We start from the raw sequence: 17,702 nt of genomic DNA, 5'->3' as shown, positions 1-17,702 counted from the left end.
CATTCCGACCCTGGCGGCCGGCGGTATGTTGGCGGTAACACTGCCAACAGGCTGGCGGTGTTCCGCCAGCAATTCTGACCGTGGCGGAAAAGCCACGGTCAGACCGCCGGCCCCTCCACTTTCCCGCCAGGCTTCTGCCTGGCGGGCATAATCCCCAGGGCAGCGGTGCAAGCACCACTGCCCTGGGGATTATGAGTCCCTGACCGCCAGCCTGTCCGTGGCGGTAAACACCGCCATTGAAAGGCTGGCGGTAAGGGGACTGGGGGTGCCCCTGGGGGCCCCTGCACTGCCCATGCACTTGGCATGGGCAGTGCAGGGGCCCCCAGGCATAGCCCCATCGCGCATTTCACTGCCCGAATTTCGGGCAGTGAAATGTCCGACGGGTGCTACTGCATCCGCTGCACATCAACATTGCCGCCGGCTCTATTACGAGCCGGCGGCAAAGTTGATGTGCCATTTCCGCTGGGCCAGCGGACGGTAACGCTGTTACCGTCCGCTGGCCCAGCGGAAATGTCAGAATAGGGAGGCATGAATACCGCCGGCAATGGCGGTATTCTGTCTCCCCCGGCCTCGGCGGTCTGAAGAAAAGACCGCCGAGGTCGGAATGACCTCCTAAACGACAAAGAAGACCCATTAGGAAGGTCTTTTTAAGCACATGCAAATGCTAGGCACCACAAGCAATAGCCACTACAAGCTGCAAAGGTGACCTTACTGCTCACTAAAGGGGTGAATAAATGTTATTTTGCCTAGGTTGCAAAACTCCTTGCATGTTTCCTGTCTATAAGTGGATAGCAGTGGTAAACTTTAACGCAAAAACTATACAGTTCTCAAAGCTTTACATTAGCAGAACTGTTAAAGAAAAAGGCCTAAGAGAAAAAAAGATGCATGTCCCATCCACGATGAAACTCCTATGCCCTCATTAAGAGTTAAGCATATTTTGGTGCCAGGATACCAAATGGCCTGAATTTCTAAATTTGCATGTAATGCCCAAACTAAAATCTACAAATTACAAGATTTCTCCACAGATTGGGGAATAACCACACATACCCAGGACTACAGAGTCCTTTTTAGTGTGGTTTTAAGAGATTCTGAAGAATAAATCACTTATAGTTTCAACATGTTCAGAGCTGGTGGATAGGGTACACTGGCCACAGATTTGGGTCAGCGGTAGAGGTTAGGAGTTTGAGGAAAGGTAGGGGCACACTAGGGGTACTGTTTTCTGCTCCCCCTGTATTGTGCTGTGGGCAGGGGAATAGCAGTGAGAAGAGGACACATGCCCAAAGGTTCTGTCCTAGGCCCACAGGTTTCCTGCTTTCAGAAGGGCATAAGGGATGAGGGGGGGCTAGGGCCTGACTAAGGAGATCACAATTTACCATCTACTATGGTGAATCAGCAACAGGTAGCATCTGCAGTCAATATGAGCCAACCCCTGACTGCACATTTACTGGCAAATGGCCTAACGGCCCAGGGGGGCCCAGTCATATTTGTGGTGGATGCACATGCAGCTTATAGAACAGAACTATTTTATTCTTGGGTCACATTTCCAGCAGCTGATGGGAACACAAACACATTTCATCACTATACACTTGCAAACGTACCTGGACAATACAGAGAATATGCATATTTAGAAATACCTTTATCTTATCAAGAACATAATAATTGGCTTGATGGCGCCCTACCCCACACGATTTTACGAGTTATATTAGGTCCTCTAAGTAATGATAATCTTACCTGGCCTTTATATACACCACAACCTGCCGTAGCAAACTTAGCAGTAGCTGAAGTCTATCACTTATATACTGAGCTGACGATAATATGTAGACGTCTAGTACAATTTGTAATGCAAACATTGAATACAAACCCAGCATGTGCTGCTCCAGTGCAACCACATGCAGTAACGCCAGGCGTTAATCCTGTGACTGTACACTCGATCATGGACAAGGTACCCGCTAAATGAGAAGAAATTCTGTTTTGGCTAGCTCAAAAAATAAATGCACTGGAAGCAGTATTTCCCGATACGGGACCTCAGAATAAACATAGAATTCTGACAATGTGCTTGACATTTGGGATGGTCCCCACAGTAGATAACTGTAATGCATGGGGCACAGTATTTGCCACGCCCTATACTACCGCATTCAGTACACCAACACTTGCCAACTTACTGGAAGTGTTGAAACAAATTCAAGATGAATACAGGGCTGCCCTGGCCCTAGACTTGGGGATGCAATGCATGGGCAACATTGCCACCGTTTCCGCAATTTTTTTAAGTAACCTTGAAGGGTAAGTGGTCGCACTAGCAGTACGCATGTCTATCCAGGATGTTCCTCAACAGGATCAAGAACGTGAGTTGCCAAAGATTATCGCAGAGGCCTACTCTAGTATTGGTTGTGATAGTCTAGGGGCCAGACCAACTAAACTACAATTTCAGGGCAAATCTATTAAATATTTTTCCAAGCAAGCTCTTGTGGGTAATAAGAAACGCTGGGATAAAAAACAACAAGTTCCTAAAAAATAAAAGGGGAGAATCTCCACGTACGGAGGCTCCACAGAATAGATATAATCTCAGAAACAGAGATAATATAAAAACGCCTGATAGATATCAATATACTGAATACGACAATCTTGTTCCTTTCAGTACGTGAAACCGAGACAGGAATCACAACGCTCAACAGTGGTTCCTGTTAAAAAGGAAGAGAACTTTCTTTCTCGACCCTTGTTCCGGAGGAACTCGCAGAATCCTACACCATCGATTGGGCATTGGTGCAGGCACCCATGTTATATCGCAACCACGTAGAAGGGGATAAAGATTCCCCGTACCAAGTAATTCCTATTTAAAATCAACCCCAACCTCAACCGCAGTATCCAATAAAACATGATGCAAAAGCACCTGTGAGGGAAATCCACACACAACTGGAGTAACAGGGCGTAATTGAACCCTGTGTCTCCCCAATGAATAATCCTTTATTCCCAGTAGCTAAACCGGACCATTCATACAGAATAGTCTTAGACTACAGACACCTAAACAGTCATACATGTGCATATGCTATACTAAACTCACATAGCACAGCACTAATAAACATAGTGCGCAAAAAATACAAAACAACACTGGACATTTCCAATGGTTTCTTCTGCCAGAATATAGCGCCTGAGAGTAGAGACTTAACAAGCTTCAGCGCACTAGACTCCCAGAAAAAATTATTTTGTTTACGCCAGGGGTACAAGAACAATCCAAGAATGTTAGCAGCTCGTTTGACTGCAATTCTGCACGACATTGACCCTGAAGCATTGTCTTATGTAGATGATATCTATCACACGGATGATAAATTGCTACAACATTGAAGATGGGTAGCCCGCATTGTTGTGGGATTTGCTGAATTTGGATACAAATTAAACTTTAAAAAAAACAAAAATTGCCTTCCTCAGCGTCCTGTTTCTGGGATATGAGCTATCGAGTGAAGGAAAGAGCCTAGCACCACAAATCTGAGAAAAATGCGCACAATTAATACTTCTAAATACGATTAAAAAACTCCAATCTCTATTGGGTTTCCTACATTTTGGCAGAACTTACATTCCCGATTATGCATCACGCATAAAACCCTTAAATGACTTAATACATCCTGACTTTTCACGTACATTTTGGACAGTCAAACACACACGCATTCTCAGAGACCTGCAGACAGACATGCTTGCAGCACAACATCTACATACAAGAGACAAAAAAACACACTTGGTCATCAGAGTAATTGCTGGTGCCATTGGTTTAACCTATGTAACCTTAAATGAGGGTGAGACAGTCCCGATTGCATACAAATCACACTTGCACTCAGCAGCAGAACAACACTTTGCTCCCACTGAGAACATTTTCACTGCTGTTCAGATGGCTGTCATTAAAGAACGACCTCTGGCTCAGGGCAAATGCATCATTGTCGTTTCTCCCATTACAGCCCTTGAGGCTGTCAGAAAAGCCAGCGTTCATAACAATAAAGCATTACATCCACATTGGATACAATGGGCCACATCTTTGACAGCCACTGATGTAGACAAAAATTTTGACCCAAAATTACAAACTCAAGAATTTTGGCAATATGTACTAGAATACCCAGTTCCAGCAAACACACTGCCTATTGAACAATATCAAAGAGTCATGTACACTGATGGCTCTGCACAACCTGCAATTGGCACAAAGCATCAATAATCCGCTGCTTGCGCAGTCGTAAGTGGCTATATGAAGGATAACAAATTTTGTCCCCAACATACATTCACACAAACCTTAGGGGACTGCACAGCACAACTAGTAGAGCTAAAAGCTCTGGTGATGGCACTGGAACATACGGATCCTGCGCAGCTCACGCTGATAGTTTTTGATTCGTACTATTGTGTCCAGTCCTTCAATGAATACCTGCATTACTGGCGCCAGAATGGGTTCAGAGATTCTAAAGGTAGCACCATTAAACACAGACTTCTGTGGGGGAAAGTAGCAGATCTGAAAGAAACGCTACCAAATGTCCATGTTGTGCATACACTTGGACACCAGCGCGTTGGAATACACGTTGCTGGGAATACACTGGCTGGTTAAGCCGCAAAGTCAGCAGTAGCCACGGCCACTCTTGCTGCCGTAACCTGCTTAAGTGCGAAACTGGACGAAGACATGTGGGCTGCCGTCAAAGCTATGGCTGATGGTAGGCCCTATCCAAAAGCATTTCCTTCTAAATATTTCTACCGAATGGAAGGCTGCCTCAATGCTGAGGTTAAGATACCTGGTGCAGGGGTTCGGGATATTCCCAACAAAGATGTAAGACCAGAGTTGATTAAAGCAGCGCATGAGGGAGTAGCATCTGCCCATGCTAGTGTGGTGGCTACAATATTATTGCTACAAGCCCATTATTGGTGGCCAGGCCCATACAAAGAGGCCAAGTAGTATGTCCTTTGTTGTGAAATCTGCCAACAAATTAAAGTTTACACTGCTAAGCGCCCACTGCAGACACCCCTCCTAATTTCAAACAAACCTTTACAATGTGTGTACTTGGACCACTGCGGTCTCCTGACACCGGATAGTGCATACAAATACATTCTAGTCGCTGTTGACTCCTGCTCCAGATTTCTATGGGTGTGGCCATAATGCTCAGCTGACGCTCGGACTGTTATTAAAGATTTGAGAGTCTTTATTGGTACATATGCAGTTGCGGCTTTCCACTCGGACCAAGGCCCTGCTTTCGCCTCAAGGGCATTCAGGGACGCCATGGCCTCATTGGGGGTCCAACTCCAGTACTCGTCTCCATTTCATCCTGAGGGAAATAGTGTCATGGAGCGATTAAATGGTGATTTAGAGCAACTCTTAACAGTCATAGTCGTAGGTACGGGTCGTAGTTGGCTTAATCACCTGTATGGAGTCCAGAGAGCTCTTAATAATCTGCCTAGAAGGTCCCTGGGGGATCGTACCTGTTTGGAACTCAAATGTATGTTCCAGATCTTGATGGTCCTAGCATGGAGGCCGCAGAAACACCTTTTGACATAAATGATCGTGTCACTGTCTTACAGAAATTACTACAGTTCTATAATGACAACTCTTCTGCTAGTGCTGCCTCCACAGGAATTAAGGATGTACCTGTACCACCTACAGGCTGAATTCCTAGAGTGGGGGATCTACTACGTGAAAAGGATGCTGTGAAAAAGGAATTTGGTCCTTCTTATCGTGCCCCAGTCCCAGTCTTGGGAATACACGGTACCCGAACTGTCATTCTACCACCGTTGGCAGGTGCCAAAGATAAAAGTTATGTCCCCACCGACAATGTCAAATTACACCATGTGGCCGATCCTGCACAGCCGACCAAAAGGAACAGCCAGTAGTTCCTGAATCCCTCTCACTACAAGAAGTTCCTCTACAAGTTGTAAGCAGCAACACTGACACCTCTTCGAGGTTTGGGAGGGTGGAAAATGATCTTCCATTAGTTCCACTGACATCAAATAATAGAGGAAATAATTGATCGATTTGACACAAATTCAACACAGACGAATGGTGACATTTATTCTATGCCACCGCGTGCAACACCAACTCCACCTACGAACACGGCTCCAGTTTTTGCACATACTGCTTCTGGTTATTTTGCCAACATCAACCATGTCGTTTCAGACTCATTTGCCTCTTCGACACCTGAACTGTCAAGAACACGTAAGCTGATAACTTGGCTTAAAACAACTTATTTCATTCTTCCATGGAACTATCTGTGACTTTCCTTGACTGTACTTGCTTTCTTGCTTTGGATTGGGTTTGTTATCACATTCTTCTTACTAATACATGGCAATTTTCCTCCTGAAAAATCGACAGTTGAACTGGTGGATGAGGTCATCAAACCACATTTTTCTTCTCACAAGGTCCGCAGAGACCTGTCCTTTGTGAACATTTCTGCTATACCAATTCCTGATGGGATTGTATGGGATAAAGTAACATTCGATATATACAGCCCTACGGAGGTCATTCAAATACTATATGTGTTTAAACTTTTAATGAACGATATAATAATACCTGGAGTTGTTTCTGATGATTGGGATGTGAAAACAGTTGATTCTACGATGACCGAATTGCAATATTATACTGTATTTGAAAACAAATATGTTTATCAATCTAAAGAGAATTATGGTGATGTGTTTTGCTATATTTATTATGGGTACCATTTCATCCATAGAGCAAGTAGCCCAAGGACTGTTTTTAATTACACGCAATGGGAACATTGTCCAACTACCCCACAAGGGAGTTCTAAAACATATTTTGAAAAGTTTACATATTTTTCTGGGCATGATGTTAAAAATGCTGAGTCATATTATTTTAAATTGCCACCTACTGAAAACATATGCATATTATTGACAAAAATACAAAATGTATTTATTCAGATTCCTTGGTTTCCCGGTTGACTATAGAAGGCTATGAATATTGGCGGAACTCGATTGACTTAAAAAGTGTGTGGGGAACTACACAGTGGCAAATACGGGGGAAGGAAGCTTTATTTAGAGCATGCCTGACACCTGTTCAAATGATATCTTTAAATGAAACTGTACAACAAACAAGTTGTTTAGGCTTAGCAAAGATTAAGGAATTAAACACGCCCAGTATTCCCGCCCCTGCAAAAGTTTATAAATGGCAAAAATATAGAAATGCAACAGAAGATCAGCTCGATGAATGGGTCCAGAATGGCAAGTTTAATGCTTCACTGTCACGTCCTGGCGTGTGGTTATTGAGGCTAGTAGATACCAATGGGTGTCATAAGTGTTTTATATACTCCACAGGTGGTTTTAGAACTAGTAGGCCGGACCCTCGCTATATATCATCCGAACATGCGGGTATAGTAATAACATATTGTGTAGGGAAACTATGACAGCAATGGTTAAAGAGTTCCTCACTAGACGCGGTTAGAGAACACCACAGTCTCCTGTCTAATAACACTGACTTACAGGACTTCCTGTTAGGCCCCAGAAAACAAAGTAGAAAGTGCTTCTTATATGAAGTATATAATGAAATTTGGACACTTACCCAACAAGAAGCTGCTGCCCGGTTAAGGCAAATAGATCTAGAAAATTCACAGAAGGCCTTAACTGTTGTAGATAATGGGATTAATACCCTGTCCGACCGGATATACACCTTAAATACATTGTCTCTTCTGCAATAGACATCATACAAACAGATATGTCTTCCTTACACCATGGACAGAGTCAACTAAGGCCCATTATGCAGTTGGGTTGGACACTTCAAACTCTGAAGGCAGGTCGCGTTCCCTGGCAACATGTCAGCGCAAGGGAAATATTTTCTACTTTTAATCTAACGCAACAACAACAACTAATGGCTAAGAAAGAAGTGACTTATGTCATGCTAAACATCGAAAAGTTGCCTTTTACTGTGGCTGAAATACCATCTGCTGAGTGGTTAATACACTGGGTCATTAATCTGCCTATTTCCACACTTCAATTCACCTCCTGTTTAAAACACATTCCAGTAGGCAGGCTGGGAGATAGTTACATCCATGAGGTGTGGGAGTTTCCCTTCTCGTACAAATGTCACAGTGGCATGAAAGAAGTCTTTCTTAGCAGTAGTGAATGCAAGACGTCTGTCATCCATTCGATGGTTTGTAAACAGCTGTCCTTGCATGGGGCATGTAATGCATCTGCAGCAAACTTGGCTTGTTATCTGAAGGGAGTTCCAGTCCCCTTGATTAGACCTACATTCCAGGTGCTTTCAAACGGCAGCTATGTCCTCCTCAATGGTGAAGACTGTTGTGGGATGCGAGCCGGAATAGTTTATGTTGTTTCGGTTTCTAAGATTGTTACATGCTGCTGGAATGTTCTTTTTCCTCCGACTAAAATAAAAGAGGTAGCGGACATTTGGCCTCATATTGCTACTTCTAATGTGAATTTTGACAAGTTGAGCAAACTCAAGGCTTTATTGTTTCAAAAACATGTGGCTCTCACATCTGCACACAAGACCTTTTAAGTATCAACTTTCCGAGACACTTTGGTGAACTCGTGGGATGGATATTTAACGTGTCCAGTACTACTGGAATTGCAGATTTCTTTAAGACTGTTGGTTCTGGTTTCATTCACACCTTCTCCTCCATATTCAGTTTAATACCATCAGCCATCCACTCAATTCTCCAGTATTTTTGGGGGATTTCCAATAACTTTGGCTATAATAGTTGGCGTTTTGCTGTTGCTCATTTTTTATGCGCAATGGCTGTCCCACCGCAACAAGGAGGAATGAAAGCGCTCCCATCAGCGCAGCTGTGTTGTGAACGCATGATGCAGTATTTTGGAGTAACACTCCCGGAGCAATTGGAGTGTGACTGGTCTCTGTCATTCAGACCAGTTTTACATTGTGTGCAGCCTGTGTTTCGGTGCCGCTGGTGCTTTTTCGAACATGCACTGGATGTTTGTGTTTCTACGCAGCGCTTGCTTTCACTGGAAGCTGATCTGTTGATGTTCTCACTGAGGGCTCATTACCAGACATGTTGAGGGTGCGTTGAGGGTGAGTTTGCTATGGGAAGCTACTTATGAGTTGCCCTTCCTGGAGGATGCAGCTCTTAACTCATTATCGGGCACACCACGGAATGCCGCCTTGGCTGAGGCTCAGGCTATGGCACAGGACTGCTCCTTGGTCCTTCTCGGCGATGCCTTTCCAACTTTAGCATCTGCCGAAGAGGAAGATTTCCTGTCCTCCAATGTCCAGGAACAGATTGGAAATTCTAATAATAACTCTGACTCTTGAAATTTGGTCCTTTTTTATGCCACATGTTAACACGTTTTAAATTGTCCTTTTATGCGCTCATGTGTCCTTTTAACTTGTCATTATTTACATTTTTTACATATATATATTTTAGGTTGAGTTTTAGTAGATTTTATGTATATTTAGATTTTGAACCACCTTCAACCGACAAGGGGAGGGCGTTGTGTAGCCATTTTGGTTATAGCCCCATGCAAGTTATTTTAACATACTTGGCTGGCTGCTGTGCAATTTAACCTAGATATATTTTATTTGGCTTCGCTTTATTATTGTTACAGTAGCCACTTTTACGGTCTTGTTTTATTTCCTTCTATCTAACTGGTTTTGCCTAGGCCAGCACTCTGTTCTCAAACAAAACATTCTTGCTCACTCTGTGCTTCTTCCAAGGCTCCAGTAAGATAGGTTGCCGGTGAATGTGGTATAAAGTTTTGTCTCTGACATTCATAGATAACACACATCCTTACGTAGGGACATTTTCTCAGAACATCAGCTGTTTTATTTTAAAAACACTTCCCTGTCCCTTACACGTTAGAGGGAGATTCCAGCCAGGGAACCACAACTGTATGCTGATTGCCGAACGCTTCGCTACAGCTGCTTATGCAGACTTTAGGCCTTTGCTCGGGTATGGGGGATGATATCATCCTAGGGGAACCTGAAGGGCAGAATTAGAGCTTCTCACGCTGTGCTCCGTTGTAGCCTAGGTAGGAATTAGTCCATTGACTCTAGTGACAATATGGTAGCGTTATTTCTATGCTTTACTCTCCTTGTCACAATTTTAATCTTGTCATGCTGTATCGTCCTGGTTATTGCAGCCCATGCTTTACTATCTAAGATGCAGTCGCTTTATTAAAACATTATTGAAGCATATACTACTCTTGTTTGTCATTATGTATGTGAGACCAAGGCAATCGAGAGAAACGGATGATACCTGAGTTACCACGATTTCCCTGAGAAATCAAGTATGTCATGCGCTCGGCTGCCCAATCATCCCTGCCTTTGCGTAGAGAAGAGGCACTGCTAGTTTGCCAGAGCAAGACCCGGATTGGAGCGACAGGAGTCACCTGTAGTGGGTTAGACTCAGTCTCCCACACTGCAGGCGATCCTGCAGCTCGAAATCCAGTAGTCTCATTAGAATAATGAGAGCCTACGCGACAAGGTATTCACTGTGCTGTCTGGCATTATGACCTCCAAACCCTTCTAACACTATCAGCACTATACAAAAATACATATAAATGTAAAAAAATAGATTTCTATAGGATGCCTCCACGGAATTGTTTTTTTCTACATATGTACCACAAACACTCCTGTATCGCCATAATATTTTATAAAGGCACAAACTACACACATGCATCATACAGTTTGTTATCACTTGTTCATCCCCAAATCATATAGTTTGCACTACATTTACATTTGCTTCAAGATAGAGTTGCAGTCTACAAACATAAAGCGGGACATTAATAAATATAATATTGATTGGACTGCATATTACCTGCATGCAAGGCTTTCTTCTTTTGCAACGACATGCTTGAGCCGAGACTGTGCAATTTATGACGATGAACAAATGGTGATGTTGATGGGCATTCCACTGATGAGTGAGACCTTGGTGTTTGCCTATCTTGAATATGTGATGTTTGCCTGAAATTTGACGTAACAAATGCAGGTTAACTTAGTTACTTAAGGTTGATGTATAGTAGTTAACATAATGATAATCAACCTGCTATTTTGAGGGGTTTTAAATCAGCAAGTAAAATACAAACCTTAAATCTTCTTAAAATTTGCGACTTAATTCAGGGTACAACAAAGTGGGAAAGAAAGAAGGAGGAAAAAAGAAAACACAAAGGGCCTGGTTACGACCCTGGCGGTCTTAAGACTGCCAGGGCCGTGGTGGCGGTCGGACCGCCGCCAATGTGGCGGTCTGACAGCCACATTACGACTGTGGCGGTTGCACCACGGTCGGACCACCATCACTGCCAGATTTCCTCCACAGGAGGGGCTGGTGGTTACGGCAGTCCTAATCCCCGAGGGCAGAGCTGTAGCAGGGCTGCCCTTGGGATTACGAGTCCCTTCTCCACTAACAATTACATGGCAGTAGCCCCGCCATGTACAGGCTGGCGGAGATGGGGTGCAAAGGGCTCCAGGGGGGCCCCTGCACTTCGCATGGGCAGTGAAGGGGCCCCCCTGGCTAGCCCCATCGCGCTGTTCACTGTCTGCTGTGCACCCTACGCACAACAGCATTGCCGCCTGCTCTATTATGAGCTGGAGACAATGCTGTGGGGCATTTCCTGCTGGGTCAGCGGGCAGAAACATCATTGACCCAGGTGGAAACTCTTAATGGGGCCGGTGGGAAGGCGGTCGCACTGGCAGCAACTTGCCTGTTGAGCCTTCGGCGGACGGGCTTTTCTGTCCTCCAAAGTCGTAATGACCCTCAAAATGCCAATATGCATTAAAAAGATTACAATCATCTCAATTCTTCAATTTACAGAATATAAATTTCACCAAGATAAAGTTATATTTGTCAACACAGTCTTTTGATGTAAAGAACAGATTCTGCAGAGTGACTAATGGAAACATTTAAGGTTGATGCTAGCACTTATTTCTTTCCAGAATTGCCCAACCAAAGAAGAAGAGCACAAGTGAGCTATATAAAACAGCAACTTAACTTCACAAAGCAATGTGGAAACAACTATCTAACTATCTACAAGATCTTCAGTACTGAGATCCACTTACAAAGTACTATCTTTCCTTTCTGCTTTAGGTAAAAGTCCTTATCAGTAAAACCTTTTGCTGTTTCAATGGAGCACTTTGGGAAGAATAGGTCAGAACACTCAAGATTAGAGGTCTCTGCATAGAGATTCTAAAAACTGCTGAAGACTCTTCTTTTTCAGGCAATGATATCTGTTGTCTGAACTGCAACCACATTGATGCCTTTTTGTTTGGAGGGCCTTATAAGTACATAAACACTGTGCAGTAATGGCAGATTCTATTAAACTAATTGAGCCAGCATCAGCACTGTTCCTGTGGTCATCCCTTGCCTAGCAAATTCTAAAAGTACTGTTGCTCCCAGAAGCCCCACTGATGTATATTGTTAAGGTAACACTCCCTGATTAGGAGTTTCTCGCTCTGTTCATCTTGTAAGGAGTACGTCTTTACACCAGGTTTCAGAAGCAATTCTAACCCATTTTGGCTTAAATCCAAGCAAAAAATGTAGCTAGAAATGTTATATAAATTTCTTCCTTATACAAAGCAATATTCAAATATATCTGGTTAGAAATAATGGTAAATACACTATAGTGCGACAAAAAACCTACAATACAGAATTCCATATTTGATCTTTGAATTCTACCCCTACCAAATATGGTGGTTGGTTCAAAGCTTGGATAAATAATAAAAGCTATTCTACTAAAGCCATAACCCAACTGCGTACATCATTAGTTTCAGCTTCCAATATACATTTTTGGACTCCTAAATAGACCCAACAACCGTGTTGCACCAGGCATGGTCTCCCAAACTGTGTTTGTCGTACCCTAAGTGGCCAATGGAAGGTCTCAAGTACTGTGCTTCATACATTAGTGATAAATCCTACTACTAGGTTTGTACAGTTTGTAGTAAGTTTAAAATGCATTTAGGAGTCATTGATAAGATATTAAAATTGTTTGCTCTCAGTTCCTACACAACCAACTAAACAGGTATTTTTTAGCAGATCTCGGGCTGGGAACAGTCTTTTTTATACTTTGAGGTTTTAGTAAAATTGGTTATCTATAGAATAACCAAAATGGCTTATTAGGCATTTTCCTCATTTTAGCCAAGATTGGTAATTAAGAAACTGATTTATAGTTTTTAGTAGATATGTCACCAAACATCATTTTAGTTCTTCACCGACAGGGCCCCTGAGTAAGCACGTGTGAATTATATTCTCTATGCCTTGGTCTAGATATTTGTGAAGAACATGTTTAGTTTAGCTTTGTAAAGGTAAAAATGAGAACTACCTTCTCTGTAACGTTTGGAAGTGCAAATAAACGGTTAGCAGATTAACACATTCACAGAAGCAAATACAGTTTGTGTACTGGCATGGTCATTATTATCTATATCATTGCATGTGCTTTAAAGAACTTGTGTAAGTCATTGCACTAGAGCATGGATACTCAAAGTACGGCCCGCAGGCCTCATGCGGCCCCTCTGACCTTTACATGCGGCCCTTCGAGCAACAGGAGCACTGGGCAGCTGTTTGCTCGACTCTGCACCAACAATAAAAATATGAAATACATGCACAATCATTTATTTCAAGCTCAATTGGTGTTAAAGAAAGGAAGTAACTAGGGACTCATGCACTTAACTTTAGAAACACCTTCATTTTTAAAGCCATCTTGCAACACAAGTGTAAAACTAAGTGTAAAATTAAAAAAGTGTATTTAGTTAACATGCAGAACCTTTTTGCCTTAGTAGAATTTATTTTATCAGTGCATTGAGATGTATCCATTTAAAAGTGATAGTTTTAAAACATAAATTTGGAAACATTAATTATTTCCCTTACCCTGAGAACACCACCAATAGTAAATTAAAGAGACAAGTCACTTGGTATGTGCGCTTTATGGGTGGCCTGGGTTCCTATCATACATGAACAACATTACACTTTAATAAATCAAACATAAAAGTGGGTTTTGTGCAGCGCACACCATGAATCATGTAGTTTGAGGTCATCTTAAATGTGATAATGCAGAAAAAGGAGGGAAAGTGAGATTAAACAATTGCTTAGGATCACACAATTTGGAAAAGTGGGTAAGCCGGGATTAGTTCCAGGTTTTCTGGTTTCCCATTATTTATTTCAGCCACTAGATGTATATAATTTTCTTCTCCTACACTTACCTTGCCACAAATCCCCCCAGTTACCCCACCTGACCGCCACTGCCCTGGCTTCAATGCGGCCCACAGGCACGTCACAGACCAAACTCTTTGGCCCCTGGGAAAATGTTTGCGAGTACCCATGCACTAGAGCAAGGATCCTACTGTGCTATATGAGATGAGATTTTAGTTGCTTCACCAAGATACCTCAACATGTTTAATATTTCCCTACTAATTTTTTGGATGTTAGCATGTGTGCAGTTTAGTAATGTTCCTCATATTCCTGCAGATTTAGCCACATACATGAGCAGCACATATGTCAGTGGTAGCAACGGTAGTGGATATCAAGTCAAATGAGCACATATGTATGTGTTCAGTTCAGCAAGGCAAGTAGCTCTTCTCTGACATTTAACACAGTGGTTTCAGTGACATGCCACAGTCAGGCGCTGTCCCTTAGGATCTCTGACAGAATATCTGAACCAATAATATTGTGACCAAAAATAGTGTGCCAAAAATATTGATTACAAAAATATAATTTTCTTTACTAATAATGGTAAGTACAACAATATTCAAAAAATATTGTTTTACACTAGTATCTTTAAAACATACAAAAATACTTTTTATATATATATACATAGTTTAAAATAGTAAATCTTAAATGTTTTAATATAAAACATGAATATAATGTAAATTAATTAAATGTAATTATTACTAAATACTATGTAAAAATATATACTTATATAAACACACACATATATGTGTGTGTAAATGTACATATATACATATACCACTATTGATAAAAACATACATTATACATCCTATCACATTTTTCAATTATTTTGAAGTATACTATTATAAAAATATATATATATATATATATATGTTTGTAAATACATAATATATATAATATATTACAAAATATTAACAAATCAATTGAAAAACATTAAAAATATACCAAATTAAATTGAAATTATAAAAATATATGTATATATAAATGTATAAAAAAGTATTTAAAAGTAAAAAATAAACAAATAATAATAATAGGTATATTTGAACAATATGAGGAAAAGTCTAGTAATAATAGACATACAATACCCATTCTACTCTGTGCAACATTAGGGTAAGCACTGGACTTTGGAGGGGTAGGATTTTCTATTCCCACTCCAACCTATGCAACAGTAGGGAAAGTGTTGGACGTCAGAGGGGTAAAACTTACTATTCATCCTCCATTCTGTGTAATAGTGTGGGAAGCATTGAACTTCTGAGGGGCAAGATTTACTATTCCCAATCCAGTCTGTGAAACAGTAGGGAAAGCATTGGACTTTGGGGGGGTAAAATGTACTTTTCCCACTTCCGTCTTTGCAACAGTCGGTAAAGCTTTGGACTTCAGAGGGGTTAAATTTACTATTCCCACACCAATCTGTGGAAAACTAGGGAAAGCGTTGGACTTCGGAGGAGTTATATTTACTATTACCACTCCAATTTGTGCAACAGTAGGAAAAGCCCTGGACTTTGGAGGAGTTAAATTTAATACTCTCACTCTAGTCTAGCAATAGAGGGGAAAGCGTCAGACATCAGAGGGGCAAGATTTACTAGTCCCACTCCAGTCTATGCAACAATAGGGAAAACGCTATACTGGGGAAAGGTAACATTTAATATTCCCACTCCTGTCTGTGCCATCGTAGGGCAAGCATTGGGCTTCAGAGGTGGTAAATTTACTATTCACATTCCAATTTGTGCAACAGTAGAGAAAACATTGGACTTTGGTGTTGTAAAATGTACTATTCTCACTCCAGTTTGTGCAACAGTAGGGAATGCATTGGCAAGATTTACTATTCCCGCTATAGTCTGGGCAACAGTAGAGAAAGAGTTGGACTTTGGAGGGATTAGATTTACTATTCCCACTCTAACCTGTGCAATATTAGGAAGTGCGTTGGACTTCGGAGGGGTTGTATTTACTATTCCCACTCCAGTTTGTGCAACAGTAGGGAAAGTGATGGACTTCAGAGGGTTTAAATTTACTAGTCCTACTCAAGTTTATGCAATAGTAGGGAAATCGTTAGACTTCGAAGGAGTAAAATTTGCTGTTCCCAATCCAGTCTGTGCAACAGTAAGTAACACATTGGACATTGGAGGGGTGAGATGTACTGTTCCCACTCCAGTGTGTGCAGCAGTAGTAAAAGCATTGGACTTCAGAGGGGTAGAATTTACTATTCCCAATCCAGTTTGTGCAACAGTAGGGAAAACATTTGATTTCAAAGGGGTAAAATTTGCTACTCCCACTCTACTGTAGTCTGTGCAACAGTTGGGAAAGTGTTGGACTTTGGAAAGGTTACATTTGCTATTCTCACTCCAGCCTATGCAACAGTAGGGAAAGTACTTCACTTTAAACACAATGTATATCTAAAAAAAAAAAAAAGTTATTTACAGCAAATATAAAGCTCTTAATAAAAAAAAAGAATTAACAATAAAATAAATATTTTTTTATTATATTACTGTCCCACACTACGTCGCCAAAAACCTAGCAACCAACACTTAAAATATAACTAAAATAAATAAGTATAACACAATTAAAATACATAATTTAATAATCAATTAAATAAGTATTAACACGTTAATAAATAATTATTAATAATACTTTAATAACAACCCACCCTATGCCTCTACAAACCCAACAGCCTGCACCCAGTAAAAAGGATATTTATTACACAAGTTACATAATTACTAATCAATTAAATAATTATTATTAAATTACTACTTAATTATTACTTAATTAACCTTCCACCCTATACCCCTACAAACCCAGCAACCTGCACCTAATATATAACTAAAAATATAATTACTAAACCATTTACATAATTAATAATCAATTAAATAATTAAAAAAAATATGTAATTGTAAATGAATTATTACTTAATTAACTTCCTAACCTATGCCCCTACAAACCCAGCAACCTCCACCTTACATATAACAAACATTATTACACAATATACATCATTATTAATCTGTTAAATATTTAAAGCTAAATTAATAATTATTTGTTAATTAAATATTACTTAATTAACTTTGCACCATATATCCCTACCAACCCAGCAACCTGCTACAACTCTATGAATCACTATAGACAATTACATTAAAAATGAAAAATCACCTAGATTTACAAGCTATAGTTATTTTAAAATATTAGTACCAATTATGCAAACAATAATAACTAATGAAATTAAAATATGAACTAAAACACATAACAATAATTAAACAACAATATTGTTCCTACTTCCTTTGGTAGCTCACATGAGAAAAGATCTTGAGCACTGGTCTTCCTTGCCCCTCCAACTTCTGGGGAGAATTGTGCTTTTTAAAATGATTGTGTTACTCCGGTTTTTATATGTATTGCAGAACTTTCCCCACAGCATCCCCAAAACGTGGTTTTGCTCCGTTCAATCCATTGTACACCCCTTTCTATTGAACTACCAGGTTCCACACATAACATTTAGCAAATGTGCGCATTCCAACTTTGACTGGGGTCTGGTGGCTGTTGATCTGTAGCTGTATTACTGTTGGGCCTCACAATTGCTGGTGCTGAATGACTGGCTTCATG

General features: G+C 40.9%; 1 protein-coding gene across 3 annotated transcripts in view; it reads right to left on the bottom strand.

Annotated features, from left to right (window-relative positions):
- Positions 1 to 17,702, bottom strand: part of VWA3B (von Willebrand factor A domain containing 3B) — an 829,217-nt gene that overhangs the window by 490,098 nt on the left and 321,417 nt on the right. For all 3 annotated transcript variants that reach the window (XM_069204269.1, XM_069204271.1, XM_069204270.1), the window contains one exon: positions 10,755 to 10,900. In XM_069204269.1, the coding sequence (XP_069060370.1) occupies positions 10,755 to 10,900 (146 nt within the window). The remainder of the gene's footprint in view (positions 1 to 10,754; positions 10,901 to 17,702) is intronic.

This window comes from Pleurodeles waltl, chromosome 8 (genome assembly GCF_031143425.1).
Source record: "Pleurodeles waltl isolate 20211129_DDA chromosome 8, aPleWal1.hap1.20221129, whole genome shotgun sequence".
NCBI classification, from domain to species: Eukaryota; Metazoa; Chordata; class Amphibia; order Caudata; family Salamandridae; genus Pleurodeles; species Pleurodeles waltl.
This window is presented reverse-complemented; position numbering and strand designations above follow the sequence as displayed.